Genomic DNA, 22,048 nt, shown 5'->3' with positions numbered 1-22,048 from the left:
TCCGGGCCCATCCATTGTCCTGTTAGGACATCTTTCCATTTAACCCACCCTTTATGGTTGGGGGAAGGGTTGCAGTGCTCCATAGCTGGGGAGCAATTATCATTATTTAAATTTAAAAAATTGTGTGTGAATAGTGCCATGGATAATCGTGCCTTTGGGGCCAGGCCTTGGCCTACTCCCCCTTTTTGTTTTTGTAAAATTTCTTTGAGGCTTCTATGAGCCCTCTCAATGATTCCTTGACCTTGGGGATTGTATGGGATACCATGTTTTAATTGAACCTCCATCATTTTGCAGAACTCATTGAAGGCTTTGCCTATATAGGCTGGTCCATAATCAGTTTTTAATATTTTTGGTTTGCCCCATGCGGCCCAAGCCGCCAGGCAATGACTGATCACATTAGACACTTTTTCACCTGTTTCTGCTGTTGCAAATATGACGTGAGAACAGGTGTCTGTGGAAACATGAACATATTTAAGAGTCCCAAATTCCTGTATATGTGTGATGTCCATCTGCCAAACATCACCAGGGATCAAACCTCGAGGGTTTACTCCCATCAGTATGGCAGGTTTGTATGTGGCACAGGAGTCACATAGTCGCACGATATCTCGTGCATCTGCTCTGGGAACATGGAAATGGTTTGCTAGTGTCCTGGCATTGACATGAAACTTATCATGGAAGGCACGGGCTCGCTCGATTGGTGTTAGTAAGGTAAAAATCCATAACGGGCGAGTGGCAGTGTCAGCAGCCGCATTCCCCTGTGCCATAGGCCCTGGCAGGGATGTATGTGCTCTTATGTGGGTGGTGAAGACCTTATGGTGTCTGTTCTGAAGCAATGTCTGGATAGACAGGAACAGCTCAGCCACTGTGGAAGTGGATCTAATTAAACCGGCAGTCTCAAGCACTTGCATAGCATTGACCACATAGCTAGAATCGGAGACAATGTTAATGGGTCCTGAGAACCTTTCAAGAATCATTTTAACGATCTGCAGTTCCACCACCTGAGGCTGATCTGGTTCAAATTGTATGGTAACCGGGGGCTTGTCTAGGATCACATAGGCGCCTATCCCCGTCTTGGAGCCATCTGTATATATTGTAGTTGCTGGGACTACTGGCTCAGAGGCAGTAACCTTTGGAAAAATTACAGAGTGCTGAGTAACAAATGACAAGATAGGGTCTTTAGGGTATTGATTGTCTATATCCGAGCCACAAAATCAACGAATGGCTCTGTTGTGCCCTGGACTATTTTAGAAAGGCACAAGGATGCCGTTCCGGCACCACTCACCTGCTTCCAGGCGCGAAGCCCAATGGTATTGATCTGCTCATAAACTGCACCAGGGAACTGAGTCTGATTATCAGCGTGTTGGCCTTCCCCCATAAGCATGTCTCTATTCCACCCCCGGTTCCCTCGGTTAGCATTTCTTTCCGCCTGTTCGGCAGCGAACTCGGCGTACCAGGCTCGCCAATCCAGGTAACTACCCGAGGGCAGACACGCCTTTGCCAGCTGAGTCCAGTCCGCGGGGGTGAGGGGCCCAGAAGACAGGTTCTCCAGCATGGCAATGGTGTAAGGCGCAGTCGGCCCAAAGGTTGTAACTGCATTTTTAAGTTCTCTAATCTGCTTTATTTCAAAGGGTTCCCACACATTACGTCCCTGACCCATGGCCATCTGTACAGGATATATCCCATAGGGGCCGCTATCTATCCCTGGGAACGGGTGGTCTTCATTAGACACACGACCCCCATGCCACAGCTGTCTGTGGAAATAACGTCCCGCCGGTGGCGGAGCATCGTAAGATGGCGGCCGTGGCTGAACAGAAAATGGTGGCCTGTGCGTTATTTCCTGTACTGACGGAAGAGGGGGGAGTTCCCATGCGGCGGCATCGTGGCGAGGGACCGCTTCCGGGAACGAGTTCCAGGGCGGAGCAGAAGGTTCTGTCTCCCTCCCCTGCCAGGGGGCGCTCAGAAGCTCTCTGCTTTTTCGTAAGCCTAGCTGAGCGGAGCGCAATTCGCGGCGCAACGCAGCGAAAGAGCCTTGCATCTCCCCATCAAGCGACTTAGGCCCCTGACAGCTGGTCTCTTTGGCCTCCTCACCATTCAACCTTCCCTCGTCCTCGGAGTCAGACGACTCCGAGGCTTGAGCCCCGTCCTCCTCCTTAGCATCTTTGTTTCCCTTGACGGACCCCTCTCGGGAGCTCCCTGACTGGGCCTGCTCAAATACCCTGCGTACTTTTGTAAGCTCTTGAGAGCTTTCCCCGCAACCACCCTCACTCTTAGTGCCGCTACCTAGCATGTTTCCCATTTTTTAATATGTTACTCACCGCGTGAGGCCCAAGGAATCCGCCACTTACGCGTGAGCCTGAGAGGAGTCTACAAACCCTGTAGGTGCACGCCACCCAGGGCCCAGGTTTATCCTCTACTCACCTGTCTTGCAGCTCTGCGTTGGAGCGTTGTCCACTGCCACGTCTCGGGGGTGATCAGCTCCCCGTACGGGCCACCAGATGTCGGTGTCACTCCCGGCCGGCAGGAAGGACACACAACAAAGTCTGGCAGTGGACAACCTTTTCTTTTATTTTCCTTCTCCGTACAGCCTGCCCCGGGAATCCTCCCGGCCGAAGCCTCTGTTGGTCCGCTCCCCGCGGCTCCTTGCGTGCTTCTCCCTACAGTCTGTCCCGAAGCCTCTACCGGTCTGCTCTCCGCGGCTCCTTGCGTGCTTCTCCCTACAGTCTGTCCCGAAGCCTCTACCGGTCCGCTCTCCGCGGCTCCTTGCGTGCTTCTTCTGCTTCTTTTTTCGTGGCGGGAGAGGCACTCACTTTTATAGGGTTACAGTGGCCAATCAGTTCAAAGCGCGCGATGCGGGCTGATTGGCTAACATCAGTTGTTGCTAGGCAGACTATCTTACAGCGCGGGTTGTGAAGCAGGAGATCTTACAGGGCGGGTTGTTACCAAGCAGGAAGCAGGAGATCTTACAGGGCGGGTTGTTTACCAAGCAGGAAGCAGGAGATCTTACAGGGCGGGTTGTTTACCAAGCAGGAAATAAGCGCCATCTTAGCACACTCGATGGGAGGGGTAATCTAGCTCAGGCTTTGCTCTTTCCTACAGGCCTCACGTCCGCCAAGTAAGGCGACCGGGCTCGGCCGCGGCTCCCAACACTTGAGGAAGGGCTTTTGCATTTCTTTTTTTTTTTTTTTTCCCGGAATGTCAGGCTATAATCCATTCTCAGTGCTCACTGGTCCCCAAACACTGAGCATAGAAATAGCTGGTTGCTCTTTGCCCTAAAGTCACAGAAACAGAGGAGTGGCTGTGCCCATGATGCTGGTAGGTCCATTACTCCATCTGCAGGGCAGCGGCTTTTGCATTTCTGCATAAAAGAACACGGGAAGTTTTACAGGAATTAAACTGGATTTGTAGATTACTTTGAAGGGTCGTCTTAACAAAATTGATTGTTCTAGTCTAGAACACAGAATAGCTTTCCATTTTTAGAGTGTCCTGAGCTTCTTTCAGTATTACTTTTTGGTTTATATTGTATCATGCTCATTCTTAAATTTATTCCTATGAATTTTATGTTTGAATGTTGTTATAAAGAAAAATTTCTCTCCTTAGTTTATTTTTCTCTTCGATTTCTGATGTATAGAAATGCAATTGATTTTTTCATGTTGACCTTATAACCTACAACTTTGTTGCTTAAGTATAGGCACTAACTGCATCTGTGTGTATATGCATTCATGTTTGGGTGTGGGTATATTTTTTTGACTTTTCAATATGCTATTTGCAAAAATACAGATAAACTTTTTGGCTTTATTTTCAGTTCATTTGCCTTCATGGCTTTTGTTTTTCTTGCATAACTTCTCTCTCTAGAAGTGGAAATATATATATAGAGAGGGGAGGGAATCAAAGAGAGGAAGGGTACTTTTTTTAAGGGGATAGGGGTGGTGTAGAACTTTGTTGATTTACTTATTTTTTTGTGAGTACCAGGAATCGAGCTCAGGATTTCATTCTTGCCAGGCAAGTACTGTGCCACTATATCCCTCTCCCCAGGGTACTTTTTCAATTGTGAGGCTTTGCAAGGCAAAAATCTATAGGGCAAGCTGGCTGACTGCAGATAGTTCAGGTAAGACTTAATGTTGCAGACCTGAGTGCAAAGGCTAAAACTCAAACAGACTTTCTGGGTTCTTTGAGAAACCTCCATTTCCCCTCTTGAAGGCTTCACCTGATTGAACATGGCCCATGTACTTTAGGGGGGTTATGTGCTTTACTTAAAATCATTGCATTTGAAGTTTTCATCACATTTAAAAATACTTTTACAGAAGCACACAGGATAGAGTTGTACAACTCATCACCATAGTCTTGCCAAGCTGACTCATAAAATTAACTGTATAGAAATTTGGCCATTTTACAATATTATTTGGAAGCAACTAGAGAAGGAGGTACACTAAGCAAGATGGAATTTTAGGAGAACTCAACTGGCTATGCAGATTTTTTGATTTTTTCCTTCCAATTCTTTTAGAAAACAATTTAAATCAAGAAGATTATAGCTACTCTCCTAGGCATCTGAATGCATAACCATAATCTTACCTGTAAGGGGTTCATTATTCAGGATATTTTAAAACCCTGTAGAGCCACTTAGACAAAGGACGGAGCAGCTATCGTATAAATGTTGCACTCTTCATCAGGATGCTCTCTTTTTCACTTTCTCTATTTCAGAGATCATTTTCAGTGATTCAAATTCTGAGTCAGGAAGCAAGATGTCCCTTGATGTCACGTTAGAGAGACTTGTGGGACGTGCAGACTGCAGGCCCATGATAAATGGCTGACCTCTGAGCCTGAAGCAGTGCTTTTAAGTGAGTGTGTTTGTCTTGTGGATGCCCTGTGAGCACAGTTCTGCTGCCTCCCGGGACATGCTTCTAGTTGATGTGAGCCCATGCTACGATAAATGCCCCCACTTTTTGATAGTTCTGTCAGCATGGCTGGAGCCCCACCTGCATTAACCAATCTTATGGGCATGCCTGGGCCATCAAATGAATAATGCATATGAGAATCACTTCAGGGGGGATCAAAAAGTACAAGGTTGGTAGTACAGGCAAGGCAATATCATTGCCAAAGAGATCATAAATGTTATCAGAGAACGTATCTGGAATGACTTGCAGATTTTAAAATGTCAGCCCAAAATTTAGATGAATTTTTGCATTTTTTGTAGTGAGAATGGTTTTATTGAATTTTAGAGTTCTCAGTGTGGGAAGAAAAGCTTTAAATGAGCTTGTTGAACTCAAAGTTTTAATAGCAGAGGGAGATAGTAACAGTTTACCAAATGACCAGTTCAACTAGGATAAGCAGTCCTGAGAATTCTGATACTGCACATTGTGGTCTATTTTATACAGTAATAAAGATAGAGGAATTTGAGTACCCTATTTTCTCCCCCTTTTAAATGTGGGTGTTCCCTACCCCACTGCTTCAACAAGCAGTGATTGACCAGGACTTTGCAAGTTTCTGGAATACAAGCTACTGACCAGTAGTTCGGATTCTACAAACTTTGCATATCGGTGTCTCTAGGTCTCTGCTAATCTCTGGACCACTATTTGCAACTGCTTAGATAAGTCAAAAGAATCTCAGACTAAAATTGTCCTACTTTGAGCACTTTATCTTTACCTCTGCATCAATTCTGAATCTCTTATCTTTGGCAACTGAGATTATCATTGTAGTTAAATTCAACCCGACTGCTCAGTAAATCCCAAAGCTTGGTGGTTTAGCACAATATGTGCTTTTTAAATTATTATTAATGTGAAGCCATACGTTACAAGGGAATGTGGGTTCTGTTTCTGGGGCTCCAAGCTAAAGTTCTTCCCTCGTTACCCTGTGACCCCACACCTGGAAGATGGGGAAGAGATGCAGGGTAGACTGATGCAGGTTTTGGTGGGTCAAAGCTGGGACTGGTGCTCAGGGTTTTCATTTGCATTTCTTTACCATCCTCCCGTCACATTGCCCCACCTAAGTGCGGAGAGGTTGGCCTGTGTAGTCTGGCTATGTGCTTGATTTTCATGGGGATGGGTTACTTACAATTTAACTCTTCTTTCAAATTCAAAACATTATTTTTGAATTTCCTCTTTTCTGTATTGATCAGATTTAGGAAGTTAATTCTCTTCCTCAGTTCTATGCTTTAACTTTTATTCTCATTGCCTCTATGCTATTCTAGGCCTTGATCACTCTGGTCTCAAATTTTGGGATCCTTTTCCAATGACCTTTGAATGTGATGGCTACAATCCTTCCTTCTTGTTACTAGTGTCATCTTTCTGTAATATGTAACCCAAGAGGTCACTGCAGTGATTAAATTTCAGGATAAAATCACAATTCTAAGGTGTCAATGACTTTCAGATTGCAGGCCCAGAATTGTACCCCATGTTAGACCCCTAGCTAATAAACTCTACAAAGGACAGATGTTTGGCCACTAGATAATAAACTCTACAAAGGACCATTCACTGCTGCACTTTTCAGGCCTTGAAATCTCGGTTCTTAATGGACACTCAGTAAGCTTGGGATGAACTGATCAAAGTTTTTATGTGTCCCTACCTGTTTGCCATATTGAGTTATATACAAATTGAGGGTAAAGACTATGCCTGTGAATTCCTGAATCTCCTCTTTGTGGCACATATCACGTACTTGATCATGAATTGAATGAGAAAGGTTATTAGAACACATGAGGTAAGATTAATAAGGACAATTAGCTTAATATGCAGCAAGATGCTTCTGAGGAAAGGAAGTGTTTGATGTACACATTAAAATAACACCATCATTTATTTATGAGAAAATATTTGTAACTGTTAATTATATGTCAAGATAGTCCTAGGCACTAGGAATATAATAAATAAAATTCTGGAACTAATGAAGGAATTAAAATTAAGAAAGAATATTACAAGGGATTCTAAACTATGTCACAGAATCATAGAGGTGTTCCTAGAGGAAAGAACATTTAAACTGAGATCTGAAGAATATGAAAATATTAATGAGGTGGAAAGGAGGAGCAGAAGGTTGATTGCCAGAAAGACAATTAGCCCAGTGTCTGCTGTCAGAGGAAGCATGTTTCAAGATGCAAGGTAGACCAGCTGTCTTAGACAACAAGAGGCTTCGGGGAGAGTTGCACAAGACAAGGCTGGAGAAGCAGCAAAGACAGGCAGTGTAGCTGTCCTGTAAGCCACACCATGAGTTTTGGTCTTTATCCAAAGAATGCTAACAAGCCTTCGACATTTTAGTGAATGGTGACATGATTGTTTTCCAAAATCACTTTGGCTACAGTGAGAACTGGTTAGGTCAGTTAGATACAGAGAAAAAAGTTGTTAAAAAAGCTGTTGCAGATTTTCCAGGAAAAAGCAACTATTTAGCTTCTCTGAAAGTGGAAACCTGAACAGGGTTGTGGGTGGAACTGGGTGTGGTACTGAGAGATGCTTTTTGATTTTGATTTTGTTTTTGTCTGTTAAGATTAAACTTGTAAAGTGTTAATGGACAAAATCCAGAGGAGAAAACCATGGTGAGAACGAAGGTAACTGAGCTGGCGTTTTCTCTGAGAAGATGGGGCGGGGGGGGGGGGGGTCTGATTTGAGGACAGATGAAAGGGTTGGCTTTGGGGAGTGCAGAGGCACCTCTTCCACTGCCCCTGGAAGGATGAAGGGGAGGCTGTGGCAGCTGTCACTGGATTTGTAGGACTGACTACCAGATATCCCAAGAAGGAAACAAGACCATCTGACAGTGAAGAAGGTGTCTGGGGCTTAAGTCAGTTCAAAGAGTGAGAAAGTCACTCACTAAACACTGTTAAAGGCTCTTGTGACGCTGGCCGTCATGAATCATCCCAGATATTCCTTCGGTTACCAACGTAATAGGTAATGAAAGGCTGTTTCTTTGATCCAGTTTAAAGAAAAATTAAAATCCTCAGAGAAAACTATTTAAGGGTAGCGTTATTCTTCAAATCACCACTTCTTTTTTCCTGCTGTATCCCAGCCAGCATATGCACGTGACATGACTGGGACAGTCTGGGGAACAGCACTCTGCCGGAGTCAAATGTTGTTTTGCTTCTCCATCGGGAACGAGTCAGATGCAGTAAGACCAAGGTTTCCAGAGGGATGAAGTCCTCCCCGGCCAGGTGGAGTCTGGAGACTTGAGAGAGTCAAAGTTGTGCCACCATCAGGATTTGTTTTTTGGATTTCAGTTTTTCTCATTAAAACATTGCGAATAGACAATCTTATTTCCCTTCCACTTCTAAACTCCCTGAGCTACAACAGTCTGTCTCCACCATGGCTTCCAAGTTACAAGCAGGGCCCCACACTAAGGACTTCTCTGGGAGCTGAAAATTCTCGCGGATGGTCTGTATCTAAACTCATGCTCAGATCTCAGGGGCTTTGAACCAATTAGGAGACAAGGAAAGGAGTTGGGAAGACAGAGATTAAAACAGTCTTTCTTCCTGGTAGGTCTGATATTGTCTTAGGATGGGGCTGAGCTGCAAATCTGAGTTGCAGAGAGACCTCTGACTTACCGGTCACAGGCAGCACGGGAAGTCACAGTCCTTTTCTTGCTGTCCCCAGGACAGTTTCACATAGGGAAGTGGACCAGAATGTAGGCTTCCTGCTTCATAAAGTCAAGGAGAGAAGAAGGGACGGAGCCATCATTATTAGATTCTCTTCCCAATTTACAATCATCTACATCGCTTTTTGTGGGTGTGTGAATTTGGGAACCCACATTATCCTTCTCAGGTTTGCAGGGGTGTAAATGAGAGCCTTGAGCAGTTACTGTCCCTCAGGAGCTTTGCAAGGCTGGCTGGCTAAGACACAGCACGGAATTGTGTGTGCATGGTTGGTTGCATAAACAGGAGGCAACAGAACTATGTTGTTCGTAAATAAATACATGGCAATATTAGTGGTGTTTATATTTTCCTTTGTGTGGGGCTGCCATTCATTCAGACTCCCAAATCTGAGGACCAGTGTCCACTGTGTGCTTTGCTGTGAATGATGCACATGTACCTATGGGTGTTTGCTTATTAAAATTAATCTCTACACATTATTTTTGCCTACATTTTTCTGATTTTTAACTTACATAAAACTCATTCTTATGCAGTTAGAACTAATGTACCAGTTTGAATTTTGTGGGCTTTCTTTACACTGTTATATGGCATCTAATTCTATTCTTCCTTTTAATATAATGATTTATATGTATGTATTTCTCCTTTATTAAACTGTATCCTTCTTGAGAGCAGAGATCTTGTCCTATTTTATATCTCACCTTGCAATTAACTCTACTTTGCACATTAAATGTATTCATCAAAGACTTGTCAGATGAACATTTAATGAATAATGTTGACTGTATTTATCTGTACCATATAAAAGTTATTTCACATTCACTTATTTTCAGTTCATTTTTGTAAGAAACAATTTTGTGCAGAGGAAAACATTGCATAAGTTTATGATGCAAGCCTAGTCATAAAACTTCACATGTAACACCAAAAATAAATTGATGTACAGTGAGCAGGCAGTGTATTTTATCATTTGCTGTATCACTTAAATTTCTCCCCAAAGCTGTGTGTTGGCATTAATTTCTCTATTTTAGCATTTCAAAAGTGGAAGCCCAAGAATGTGCCTGCATTCTCATAGTTGATATTCAAAGACAGATGTGTCTATCTTCCATCTTCCCATTTTCTACGTGTTTTCTAGTCTGTCACATGAATTTAACTTGTCTTTTAAATATGTGTCACTTTGATGTGATAAAATGATCCCTCAGAATGGAAATAAGGACATTATCTTCCCAAACAGAATAAATTTTCAGGCCATGGATATTAATTTCTCTTTTTCCTTTTCTCCTCTCCTTCCTCCTCCTTCTCTTTCTCCTCCTCTTCTTTCTCCTCTCCTTCCCCCCTTCTTTTCCTCTTCCTCCTTCCTTTCTTCCTCCTCAGCATCCTCATCATCCTTTTTGTGGTACTATAGACTGAAACCAGGGCTTTTTTACCCATTGAGCTGTATCTCCAGCCCTTTTCTATTTTTCTTTCTTTTCAGTTTGAGACAGGTTCTCACTAAGTTGCTCAGGCTGGCCTTGACTCGTGACTGCCTGCCTCAGCTTCCCTAGTAGCTGGGATCACAGGTGTGCGTCACCATACTGGATAGGTATTGCTTTTCTCAAGTACCGAATCTCATGTGGAAAGTGGACGAAATGAAAATTTATTTAGGAAATTTGTTTTAGTAAGAGCATGAATTTATTCTTTGGCTTGTCATGTAAGTGATCATAATAGGTTACATTTGCGTAGGAACAGGCAAGTGTGTCTACATTCCTAGACTGGTCTCGGAACCGCGGCTTCTGAGGAACGTGAGGGAGCCCTCAAAGTTTCTGGGAGCGATTGTCTTGCCCTGGAAGACAGCAAACTGAGCTGTGAAGTGGGAGGTGAAGAAAGGGGGAGCAATGTTGAGCTTCGCGTCAAATTGAGTGAACTCAGGGACACCCAGATAATCATTCTTTCTGTGCATGTCTATGGAGGTGTTTCCAGAAGAGGTTGGCATAGACTGAGTCTAGATGGCTGTCCTCACCAGGCGTGGGCATTATCCCTGTGCTGGCGCCGGAATGGAGTAAGGGGAAGGGAGGGTTCACTTTCACCTGGGACATTCCTCTCCTCCTGTCCTAGGAAATTACTGGGCTTTGAACTTGGACCAGCTTTTCACTATCAGGGTTCTCGTGCCTTCTAGTCTCCTTTGGTTCTCCAGCTTCAGAGCTTGGAATGAATTATACCATCAGGAATCCCTAACATGCAGGCAGAAACCTGTGAGTCTTGTCAGCTTCTGTAATTGAATGAGTCAATTGCCAGCAGAAACACTTTTCGCTATATCTGCATCTATCCTATTGGTTCTGTTTTTCTGGAGAACCCCAATGAATACAGCAGTACTTGCTAAGGAACTCAGTGAGGAGTTATCCCCTTTCTCTGGCAGACAGAAGCAATACGATCTGGAATGTCTACATGGGGATCTAAAGAGCAGGTAGGGTTGTGTCCTGCTAAGTAGCATGATCACAATCCTGTTTTTAAAAACCACGCCTTAACTACGTGCATGGTAGGTGCTGTGTGTTTATACAGCTTAGTGCTCCATCCATGAGGGTTTCAGAGATGAGAGGACAAACACCCTACATAGTGAGCTCTGTTGCCCTTTAGCCCTCAGAGCAGCTGAAGTCCTCAGGCCCATGCTCCCCTCCATATTTCCCTTTACCACGCAATCAGGCATCAGCAGATTTTATTCTATCCCCTGATGAATACAAGGTCCATCCTCAGGACACAATGAAGACTGAAGATTTCTGTGGAATAGTAAATGAAAGAGCTGCTTACTTGCCAGGTATCCCTTTATTTTTTTAAATCATTTTTTGTCTCATGTTGGTGCATTTATTAATAACTACTGACTCTGTGGTACTCAACTAAGAAGAAAAAGAGGCCAAGGCTCCTTCGGCAGATGGTCTTTAAGACAAGAAGCAATCAAGCTTGGTTGCATGAAAAGCCCTGTAGTAAGCTGCCTGGTCCTTCACCCGCTCTGGCAGGCACCAGAAGCACCAGGGGAGAAGTGGATGAGGCGAAGTGACCATCAACCTGGAAGGCAGAGGATGAACAGTATGTTCCACCTGAGGGAGGAGGACGCTACAAAAAAAAAAAAAAAAAAAAAAGCAGGTGCACAGGGTTAGTGGTGTGGAGAAGCTGCCTCACTCACCCATTCATGGGATACTTATGTGCTTGGCAATAGGGAACTTGAACTTGAATGAAAGAACCACTCCCCACACTCTTTCGAGTCCACTGTATGACAGGTGTTAGCGCATAGAAGAGCCTGGCCCTTGGTGAAGGATCATGCCAGCCCGACTTCTGAAGTTGAGATGAGCTACACATGAATCCCACAATAGCTTAGCTTTACGCAAAAAGCTCCATTTTATTAGTGCATTTCTGCTGAGTCCACCCTCTGCTGAAACACCCAAAGGTTTTGTCACATCCAAGCATCAGTCTGCTTGTGTCAGGGAAGTGTGCACTGCCTCTTCCACATCCTGACTGCAGGGCTTTTGTAAAGCTACTCAATCCCTGGATACCTCTGTCTGTATCTTTAGAATAGTGATGATGAATAAGAAGAACCCCTGCCACATGCAAGTCTGAGAATTACGTGAGATGAATTCAGGCAGAGAATTTCGCATGGAGGTTGGCATAGTCATGCAACATGTGCTCACTGATCAGCTGCTAGGGAACTAAGACGGGGGTGGGTGCTGAATATGGGGATAATAGGACAAGCAGAGTGTCTGCCCTGTAGATACCCAACATCATACCTAAGGCCGCCACTGCTCTCACAGAGCTGGACTTGTGGCCTTACAGCTTTTAGTCCAGAACAGCCTCTTAACTTCTTCGCATGCAGACCTCGTCTTGGTTAATTTTCTTTCTCCCCCGCTGGAATTCCATTGGTACAGGTGCTCTCGTCTGTACTTTGATTTCTGGATAAACACTTCCACTGCAGTGGGGTCTCAGTGTTTTTTGTTTTCTGTTTTTTGTTTTTTGAGATAGGGTCTCACTGATACAAATTCAGGTTGGCCTGGAACTCACTATGAAGCTGAGGCTGGCCTTGAACTCACTTGGAAACTTCTGCCTCAGCCTCCCAAGTGGTGGGATTACAGGAATGAACCACCATACTTTGTGGTCTCGTGTTCTTCCCTCCTTGTTCCTGTTCTCTTTCTCTTTTCCACTACCAGGCTCTGAGATGCTAAAGGGTGCCCATATCCTATGTCTCTGACCTTCAGTTTCTAATATGCTGTTGTCTTTAGCATAGACTAGCAGATCCATACCTCGTGGTTGAATAAACAAATAAATAAACGAGTAATTTTTTTGGTACTAAGACTTGAAGTCAGGACCTTGTGCTTACCAGGCAGGAACTTTGCCACTGAGCTAAGTCCCCTACCAAGGATCAACTTTAGAGCAGTGCAATTTATATGAAGTAAAGTTCAGTCATTGCAAGTGTGCAGTTCCACGAATTCTGATTTGTGTATGCATTAAAAGAGCCTCTGCTACAGCCAGGATATAGGACATTTCCTCATTCTGAAAACTTCCCCCATCTCCCTTCTCAATCAATCCCAACCCACTTTCCCAAATCTCCAAGAGTCAGGCAATTGCTGGTTTGCCCTCTGTTGACTATTGGTCAGTTTAATCTTTTTGCAAATTTCATATCACTTGCAACATATGGTGCATACTCTGTTCTATCTGGCTTCTTTTTCCCTAGCATGCTTTCAACATGTGAGCTGTTGCAGGTACATACTTCAGTAGTTATGATTTGTGTCTGTCTGTCCCTCCAAAGCCCCATGTGCTTTTAGAGAGAGCTTTTCCAGAGGTATCTGAATCTAGAGTTCTAAACTAGGATTAAGGGTTCTGGTGATTGCCAGACCAGGCCACTGGTTGAACTGACACTGCCCTAAACCCAGTAGACTGCACACAGTGTAAGCAACAGAAACAGGCTTGTTGCTTCTCTTTTCTTGCAGTTTTTGCTGCCATGAGTTTTTCTGCTCTGTGAAGCCACTCTGCTTTGGAGCCAGCTGAGGATGGACTGAAATCTCTGCAATCTGTGAGCTAAATAAACCTTTCCTCCTTTAACTTTGGGTGTTTGATATTTCGTCCCAGAAATGAGAAAAGTAACTAAGACAACAATCTATGTAACTATACACACGTTGGTAGCTTGTGTGTTGTTTTCACTTTTCGATGAATGAAGCTATTGCCACCGTGCTTGAGTACTTGGTGGGCATAGTTGTATTTCTCTTTACAACTTCCTGGGAATCTATGGGTCTTGAGATGAGTATATGTTTAGTAGCACCAGAAACTATGGATATGGTGGAAACATTCTGCATTCTCCCAGCACGCGTGAGAGTTCCAGCTACTCTACTTTTCAGTAGCTGAACTTGTCAGTCTTTTGATTTTTGCTAATTCGCCCTGTATGAACTAGCTGATACCTTACTGTGGCTTTGATTTGCATACTTCTCTGATGACTAATGATTTTGAGACATCTTCAAGGGCTTCTAGGCCATTAGCATTGTGCTCCTTGCAAAGTGTTTAAATGTTTTGGCAAGTTTTACTCGGGTTGTTGTTTGATTGATCTGTGAGCATTAGGAATATATATGCTACATGTCCGTATTGGGAATGTTTTCTTTTACTCTATAGTTTACCTTTGCATTTTCTTATCAGAGTTTTTCAGCAGAAGCTTTAAATATTGATACAGTTCAATTTGGCTTTGTGCTTTTGTGTCATACCCAAGAAATTTCTGCTGTCACTGAAATTGTAAAGAAGTTCTCTGGTTTCAAGATAATTTTTAAGCTAAAAAGTAAAGATTGAAAATCTGTTCTGATTTGCTTTGCTCTGTTCTGTTTTATTTTCTTTAAAGTGAAAAAATAAAAAAAGTTATGAATGAGTTACTACTGTTATGATTTAGGTATCACAGTCTAAAGAACAATTCTTTTCCTGCACCTAAATTTCTGTAGAATGACTCGTGATTCTGAGTTGAGGCCTTGAGGTAAAGAATGCTGAACAATTTCTTTAAAAAGTAGTGTTTTCAAAGGCAGTGATTAAATTTATTCTTAAACACAGCCCAAATGAACAGGATAGGAGAAGAGCATCTGGTTTCTTAAATCTTTTTCAAAGGTTCCTGGGACAGAGTGCCAACTCCATAATTTAACATGGCTCATGGTTTTGGAAGGTTTAGTCCCTTGTTGGCTGCCACAAGGTGGGAAAGCTTGGTGGAGGTGTACTGCCTAACCCATGGCAGCCAGAGAGCAGAGAGAGAAGAGAGGAGCGGGGACAAGAGTACACCCAGGTCTCACTCCTCATGGCCTGCCTCCGACCAGCCCTACCTTCTTATAGCCCATTCAGCTAGGGATTTATTAATGGATTAACCCACGGGTGCATATAGTGCCTCCATGATCCTAACCCTCCCAAAAGTCCCTCCTCTAAGACCTGAGATTTCTGGGGGGAAAATTTTAGATCTGAACCATATTATATAATACAAAATTGTAGTTATTTTTTCTCTTGTTATTTGTTTGATATTACACGTGTTTGAACTAGGACAATTGAACTAAAGTCTTAGACCTTTTTAACTTTTAAAAATCTTTCAACAGAGTCTCACTTAGTGGTCTAGCCTGGCCTTGAACTTGTGATCTTCCTGCCTCAGTCTCCTAAGTAGAAGGGAATACAGGTATGTGCCACTGTGCCAGACCTCTCCTTTTGTTTTTGAGCTTTTTCTAAGTATTTCAGTATTCTCCTTTCTTTTGTCTTCTGTCTTGCTCCCTTAGATGTGCTTTCCCTCTTTTTTCTTCTGTTTCTTGCTTCTTTTCTTTTCCTTACTCCTTTTCTGTCTCTTTTTACCTCTGTCTTCTCCTTTCATTTTTTTCTCTTGAATTATTTTCCAAATTATTTTCTCCTGAAATTGACTTAGTGTGGGGTCTATACACAACAGATTAGCATGCTGGAATGTATTGAATAAAGAACTAAAATGTCTAGACACAATTTGAAGGTGAATTGGGTGCTGAGCGAATTGAATGCTTTATGGAGCACCTTTAAAACTAGCAAATTAGAATACTGTCTTTTCTCAACTTTCCATCTTCTATTATCTGATAGAATTAGTCATTTTGTTCGACAATCTGGGAGAACTCTTTCTACAGAAATCAGTGTGGCTATATCGCTCTTTGATAGAGAAAGTAGGCCTCCAACCAAAGCTGAATTTTTTCAGGAAAGAACTCATTTTCTATAAGCAATATAAAATTTAAGCTTTTCTAATGTGTTTTTTTCCAACAGAAAATTTTGTGGATGTTTTTCTTTCAGAAAATGTTTCTATGCCATATTCCTTTTTAAAGAGGCCTGCGGGACTCATCAACTGCTTCCTAAAACACAAACCGATGGAGATGTTTCCCTGTGCTCTTCCAGCCTGCAACACTTTAAAATTTCCTCTGCTTCATTCTTTTTAGCATGGAGCACTCATTATGTCCATGCCTTCTTTTCCTTTATTCAACCAATCTTCTGTTTTATTTTTCAATGATGTCTTCTCTCTCTCTCTCTCTCTCTCTCTGTCTGTCTCTCTCTCCCTCACTTCCTTTGCAGACATAAACCCGGAAAGTAACATATTACCGTTCAGCATCTTCTTCCTCTTCCTCCCTCAGTTTTCCTATGCCTGGGCCTCTCCACACTACACTCTCTTGCTCCTTTCCTGAGCTCTGCTTTACTTTGCCTCTGTGTTCTTCAAGGAGCTTTTAGATGGGGAAGAATCCTCCCATATTTCATTTCTGCAGTCATTCAAACTCTGCAAGCTAAGACACTTCGGAAAGAAGTATGGTTTAGTTCTTCAGAATAAAAGTGCCTCTTTTCAACCCATTTCAGTTGTCCTCAGAGATGCTAAAATTATCCTAAAATGTAGTTGAAAGAACAATGTATCTGGAATGAGTATGGAGGGGAAAGAATCAGCGGTGGTCTGGAGCCCAGGTACCCTACAGATAATTAGGGGAGGAGAGTGTTTCAGAATTTCCTGTTCACTAAAGCTCTACAGACAGTAGGGTAAAGAACAAAAGAGCAAACAGATAGAGGTGAGAGGAAGTTTGCAAGTTATAGCCCAAAGCTCTTTTGGCCATGTGGACTTCTTTGGCACTGCTAATTTAATGTTTATATGTTGTGTGAGTTTTGCATTCTACCGCATGATGTGCCCATGTTCATTCTGAAAACAAATTCTCCCAAATCTCCAGGTGGAACCGCTGGTTTGATGAGGGGGCACTCTCCCCTGGACCCTTCTCAGCACTGCGTTGAGTACCCAGAAGCAGCATCCCCAGGCCCCGGTTGGGTCATCCCTTCCAGCTTGGTCGCCATCTTGCATCTTAGTGTTATTCCTGCTACCGAGCACGAGACCATGTCTAAGGCAGCCTGGAGTGGACAGTGGTGACGGCTGCCTCCCTGATAGGCGGCTGTGTGCAAATGCAATGGCTCCGTGAGCAGAAAGCGAGTCACTGAGAGGAGGTGCTGGGAACAGACAAGGCAGGGAGCTGCCCTGGGGACGGGAGCCTCAGCCGTGGTGGAATTCTGTCAGGGACGAGGCTTCTGTCCTGCTAGAATACACAGGAGCTCTATTTTCCTGTTATGTGGTCAGCTGTTAAGCTGACCATTGAAATTCAGATGTAGATTCTAAGATCTAGTAGAATGATAAGGATATATAAATGAAACCAGCAGAATGACTTTAGCAGTGGTAAATATTGGAGGTATTATTACTGAGTGTAAAATTTACTGATGAAATATGGAAAATGACCTGTAAAACATATTTGGTTTTATTGAGAATAAAATTAATTGCTTGAACTAAAAATATATATACACTTGGGGGTGTCAATCTCATGGTATAGTGGTATAGTGCTTACCTAATGTGCGAGGCCCTGGATTCATTCCTAGCACCCACAAAAAATATATATGTAAAGTAAAAAATATGAAAATATAATTTTGTGGTATAATTGATATATGATATAATTATAAAATAAATGTTACATATAAATATTGTATACAATATGTAATATATTATGTAGATTGTAAACAGTATGTTATATATGCATTTATTTGCAATATATTATCTATTATGCATAATCTTATTATATGCATCACTATATATAATAGGAAAATAACATGTAATAATATAGTGTGTTCAATATAATATACAATATATAAAACATTTTATGTAATATACATATTATGCATAATATATTAACCATACAAGGTATATTATGTAATAATGTTTTTATACTGCAAATATCTATGGAATAACCTATGCATTCTGTCTACTATAAATCATATGTTAGATTATAATTCATTATATATGTACTAGGTGCATTATATAATATGTATTATACATAGTGGATGGGGAGTGGACTATCCTCTGGTGAGGTACCAGTGCCATTGGGTAGCACAGATGACAGGATGCAGGAGGAAGGACAGAGGAGCTAAGGATAGGCCTGAGAGCATTTCCCTGGGCCCTTGACCTGTTGCATTGGCTTCTCTGAGATTGCACCACCTCTTGCTGTCACCGTAGGTTGGTAAATAGCCAGAAGCACTCTGGGGCCATTTCTAAGCATCCTTTGTTTCTGCTACCATCTTGGCACTCTCTGGCTTGGCCATCTATGAGAATCCACCAGGTTGCTTTGTTCAGAATTTCACAAGAATAGCTGTGAGGCTGGCCTGTCTGTGCACTTCCTTTTTAAGATGCACGGGCACCTGTTACCTCACCATTCAGGGCCTCGCACAGGCCCAGCCACACCTGCATGGGGTAGTTGGTTAGAAATGCAGAACCGCCTACCTTAGTCTACTGAGATGTGATCTGTATTTTGCCTTTTCCCAGGGTGTCACCTATTCCCAAGGTGGCAGTGGGTTCCTGGAAAGAGTTTGACTCTGTTCTGCCCCTTCATTGATCCATTAATCTATATCAAAGCTAATCCTTCTGCAAAATCTTCAAAGCACCTTAGTTTTCATATTGCAGATGAGACAGGATAGGTTGAATTACTTATCCCACGTCACACGTGTAGGAATTGGCACAGAGTTGCACCCGCCTCTGGGTGTGATTGATTTCTGAGTTGTTTTTTTCTGTTTCTCTACTACGAAACTTTTTCCTGAGCAGCTGCTCATGCATTAGGAGAATAAATCCCATTTAAAAATAAGAGTTGTAAAAGAGAACCCTTTTAAATGTATTAAAAGACAGAGACCTGTCCAAGATACTTTTCTTGTCACTGCACAAAATACTAACATCCAAAGTTAAAGGGGAAAATGTTTATTTAGCTCATGGTTGTAGAGGATTCAGTTCATCATCGGCTGGCTCCAAGGCAGGGTGGTGTGGCAGATAGGCCTCACAGGAGAGAAACACTCACAGTGGGCAGAAGGTAGCAAAGCCACAAAGGACCTTAACAGCATCTTTCTCCTCTTTTATATTGTATCTAGGCTGCTGGGATTGGGGCAAATCAATCAATGAACTGATTTAGTAATCACACACCCTTAATCCTAGCATTGCACCATAAATCAATCCCATTACTGCACACTAGGTTCAGCCACCTCTGAAAAAGCTCTCCCTTGGACTGTCTGAGGTCTTGGGGGGACATCTAGGCACAGCCATAAGAGGGCCATTCAGCCAGTGGTGCTCATGCTTCCCATGCGATAAAGCAAAGAAGGTGCAGAGCAACCTTGGTCCCTGGCTTTGGTAGAATTTGGAACATGAGAGGACGTGGTCCTTTCCTGCAATGCTTTCCCGTGCCCACCAGCCAACTGGCACCCTGCTGCTGCCGAGACAGGACCCGTCTGCCCAGGCCTGTGCCTGTGCCAGGTGCTAAGCTAAGTACTGTTTGTGTTACACTGAGCTGCCTGCAGGCCTTCGTACAAACTGTAGTTCCAGGGTTGTAAAACTATTTGCATTTTCAATCTATCAGATGGCTTTGAATAAAACCAGTGCCAACAAGGCTGTCTGAATGCTTTATATTTGCCAGAAAAGGGTAGAACTTATGGCCTCCATTCAAATTATTAAGAAATGTTGTCTTTTCAGAGTTGCTATATTTTCCAGGGAGAGGTGCAAGTGAAGAAATTCCATAGAATGCTGGAGATGACCCCGTCCACTTTGTTCTTGGAAAACCCTGCTCAGCTGCACAAACACCCACAGCAGTTGACACCTTAATCCTGACACACCCTTAATCCTAGCATTGCACCTTGCATCAATCTCCGTGGGCTGTAGGATGCTGCATGTCTCTGGCTCTCGAGTTGTAACTCCAGCCGCAAGGCCGGTGACATCTGAGGTGCTTTGTGCACACGGTCAGAGAAGAGGGACTTCAAGGGAGCAATCCCTTACGAGCCTGAGATGGGTGGGGCGTCCAGCAGCTTCAGGGCATTCCTGGGTGTCGGGGGAAGTTTCCAGTTGCGGGAGGGAAGGTAAAGCACTCAAGTGCTTTTTTCCTGGTGGGTTTTCTGGGGCGACCTGACATTTGAAGGGCACCCCATCGGTTCATCCCACTCCAGGTTGCGCGACTCTGATGGTGAAGGACTCCTCTGCCCCCAGCTGACCCTGCTTCTCCACAGCTATGACATGATGACCTCCAAGCCAATCTGCCACCTGGGCTCAGGGCCTGCCGGGGCCGCGGGCCTCACGCCTTGCACCGTCACTGTGACGCCTGCGTAGCACTGGACTTGGGCTAGAGGAGCGGAGGACCCCAGGGACCCAGTGACTCGGCAGCCCCTCCCCGCCTCGGAGCCACGCTGACACCAGAACTCTAGAGTAAAAGCTCTTGGAGTTGAAAAAAGAGAAAGGCAAACTCATCTTAAATGTCAGTCCAGCATCCGCGGGAGCGAGGGACAGCAGGTAACGAGAAGTAATTAGCCGTCCCCCGCCGGGCAGCCGGGCGGCTCCCCGCTCGTCCCCGTCCCCTTCCGAGGGAGGCACGCGCGGCCCGGCCGCCTCCTCCCTCCTCCGCGCGGGCCGAGGAGGCGCGGGGAGCAGCGCGCGGCGCAGGGCCGCGGCCGGGACCGCGCGGGGAGCTGTCCGAGGTGCTGCCCGGCCCGGGCGCGGCGGTGGAAGGCGCCATGGTGCTCGTTCCAGGTAGCCGCGCGCCGCGCTGCCCAGCGGGTGCCCCGGGAAGCGGGGACACAGGGGCGGCGGGGAGAGGCCTCCGCTCGGACCGTCTGCGCGCGCCGGAGTTGCAGCCCCGGCGCGTCGCCGTCGCCCCTCTCCCCGTCCCGCCCCATCTGTCCTCCGACAGCCTCAGCCCCTCTCCGCCCGGTCCCGGCCGGCTCTTCCGCGCCCCGCCGGAGCCCAGGGACTTGGGGCGCCGGGACCCTCGCCCGGAGCGGGGCACCGAGGCAGGCGGCGCAGGGGAGCGCGCCCCGGCCGCTCCGCGGGACCCTCTTTCCTTCTGCTTCCCCCTCTGCAGAAGCGGCTAAGTGACCCTGTGCGTCCCGAGGACGAGGAGGCGAAGCGGGCGAGGCCGGGGGACCGGGGCGAAGGGCGGAGGAGAGACCGGGCGTTCGCAGTCGGATCCGAAACTCCCGGCCGAGGCCGCGGCAAAGGCTGCGACTGCGGCGCCGCTGGCGCTTGCGGTGTCGTTTCTGGAACCGGCGCCGAAGGTCCTGGGTCCCTTTGCAGCTGTGCGTGATTGCAAGTTGGCAAAGAGTCAGATTCGCCTGCGGTTGACCCGCTGGGCGGCGGGAGCGTGCGTGCGCGTCCGGGTGCGCGCCCTTGGGTGTGTGTCCGCGCGGAGGCTGAGTCAGGAGCGCCGGGAGGCGTGGTCCTTTAACGGGGGCTGTGTCCGGGCGACACAAAGTTTCTCTGTCTCTGTCTGTCTCTCAGTCCCTCTGTTTGTCTGTCTGTCTGTCTCCCGATGAAAGTCTGCTGTGGAACACAGGCGTTGCAGAGCCGCGAGGGGGTAGCGCTCAGGCTTTGGTGTGTCTTTGACTTGAAAGATTGCCTTGCCCTGGTCGCGGTCACAAACAGCCGAGTAGGAGAGTGCAATGCACTTTTTTTTTTTTTGAAAGGAAAGAATTGAATCTGGTTTCAAAAAATTCAATTAGCGAAACCGGAGAAGAGGAAGTCGGCCCTCTACCCCCTCTCCTGCAGCTGCTGCCTGAGCGGAGAGGATTGTTTCTGTCTGCTGCGAGGTTTACCACAGGTAGTGACATTTAGAGGGGCTGCGGGAAAAGTGCGGAGTCCTCCTGCCGGGGCCGGATAACTCGGGGGCGGCAAGAGGGCGCTGCAGGCACGGAAGGACCCAGCCACCCGGACTCAGGAGCCAGGGAGGGAAACCGAGCCCGCACACAACCCCGACCCCAGCTCTTCCGTGCATTTGTAAAGCACTTAACGCGTTCATTGATCGCCCGTGACCCTGCGAGATGAGAACCACAGACCCTGTTTCTACCCCTGTCCCCCAACAGGCGACTCCAGACAGCCTTCCTGGGATGGGCTGGAGTTGTCTGACCTCGGCTTCTGTCTAAAATGTCCCCCACCAGCTGCACTTAATTTAGGGGTCGCTGCTTCTTGGTTGGAAGTCAGAGTAG

At 45.3% G+C, this 22,048-nt stretch overlaps 1 protein-coding gene and 1 non-coding gene across 2 annotated transcripts in view; one reads left to right on the top strand and one right to left on the bottom strand.

Moving 5' to 3' along the window:
* Positions 1–3,190: 3,190 nt before the first annotated feature.
* On the bottom strand, positions 3,191–3,328 carry LOC111755360 (small nucleolar RNA SNORA43). Its single transcript, XR_002789919.1, has one exon. It is a non-coding gene; the product is annotated as a small nucleolar RNA SNORA43 (small nucleolar RNA).
* Positions 3,329–19,862: 16,534 nt separating this feature from the next.
* Akain1 (A-kinase anchor inhibitor 1) overlaps positions 19,863–22,048 on the top strand; it is a 58,065-nt gene continuing 55,879 nt past the window's right edge. The window contains exons 1-3 of the mRNA XM_063232032.1: positions 19,863–19,933; positions 20,021–20,176; positions 20,434–20,597. Coding sequence (XP_063088102.1) covers positions 19,863–19,933; positions 20,021–20,176; positions 20,434–20,597 — 391 coding nt within the window. The remainder of the gene's footprint in view (positions 19,934–20,020; positions 20,177–20,433; positions 20,598–22,048) is intronic.

Source organism: Cavia porcellus, unplaced genomic scaffold (assembly GCF_034190915.1).
Source record: "Cavia porcellus strain 051 isolate PalLab524CR breed Dunkin Hartley unplaced genomic scaffold, mCavPor4.1 scaffold_20, whole genome shotgun sequence".
NCBI lineage: Eukaryota > Metazoa > Chordata > Mammalia > Rodentia > Caviidae > Cavia > Cavia porcellus.
This window is presented reverse-complemented; position numbering and strand designations above follow the sequence as displayed.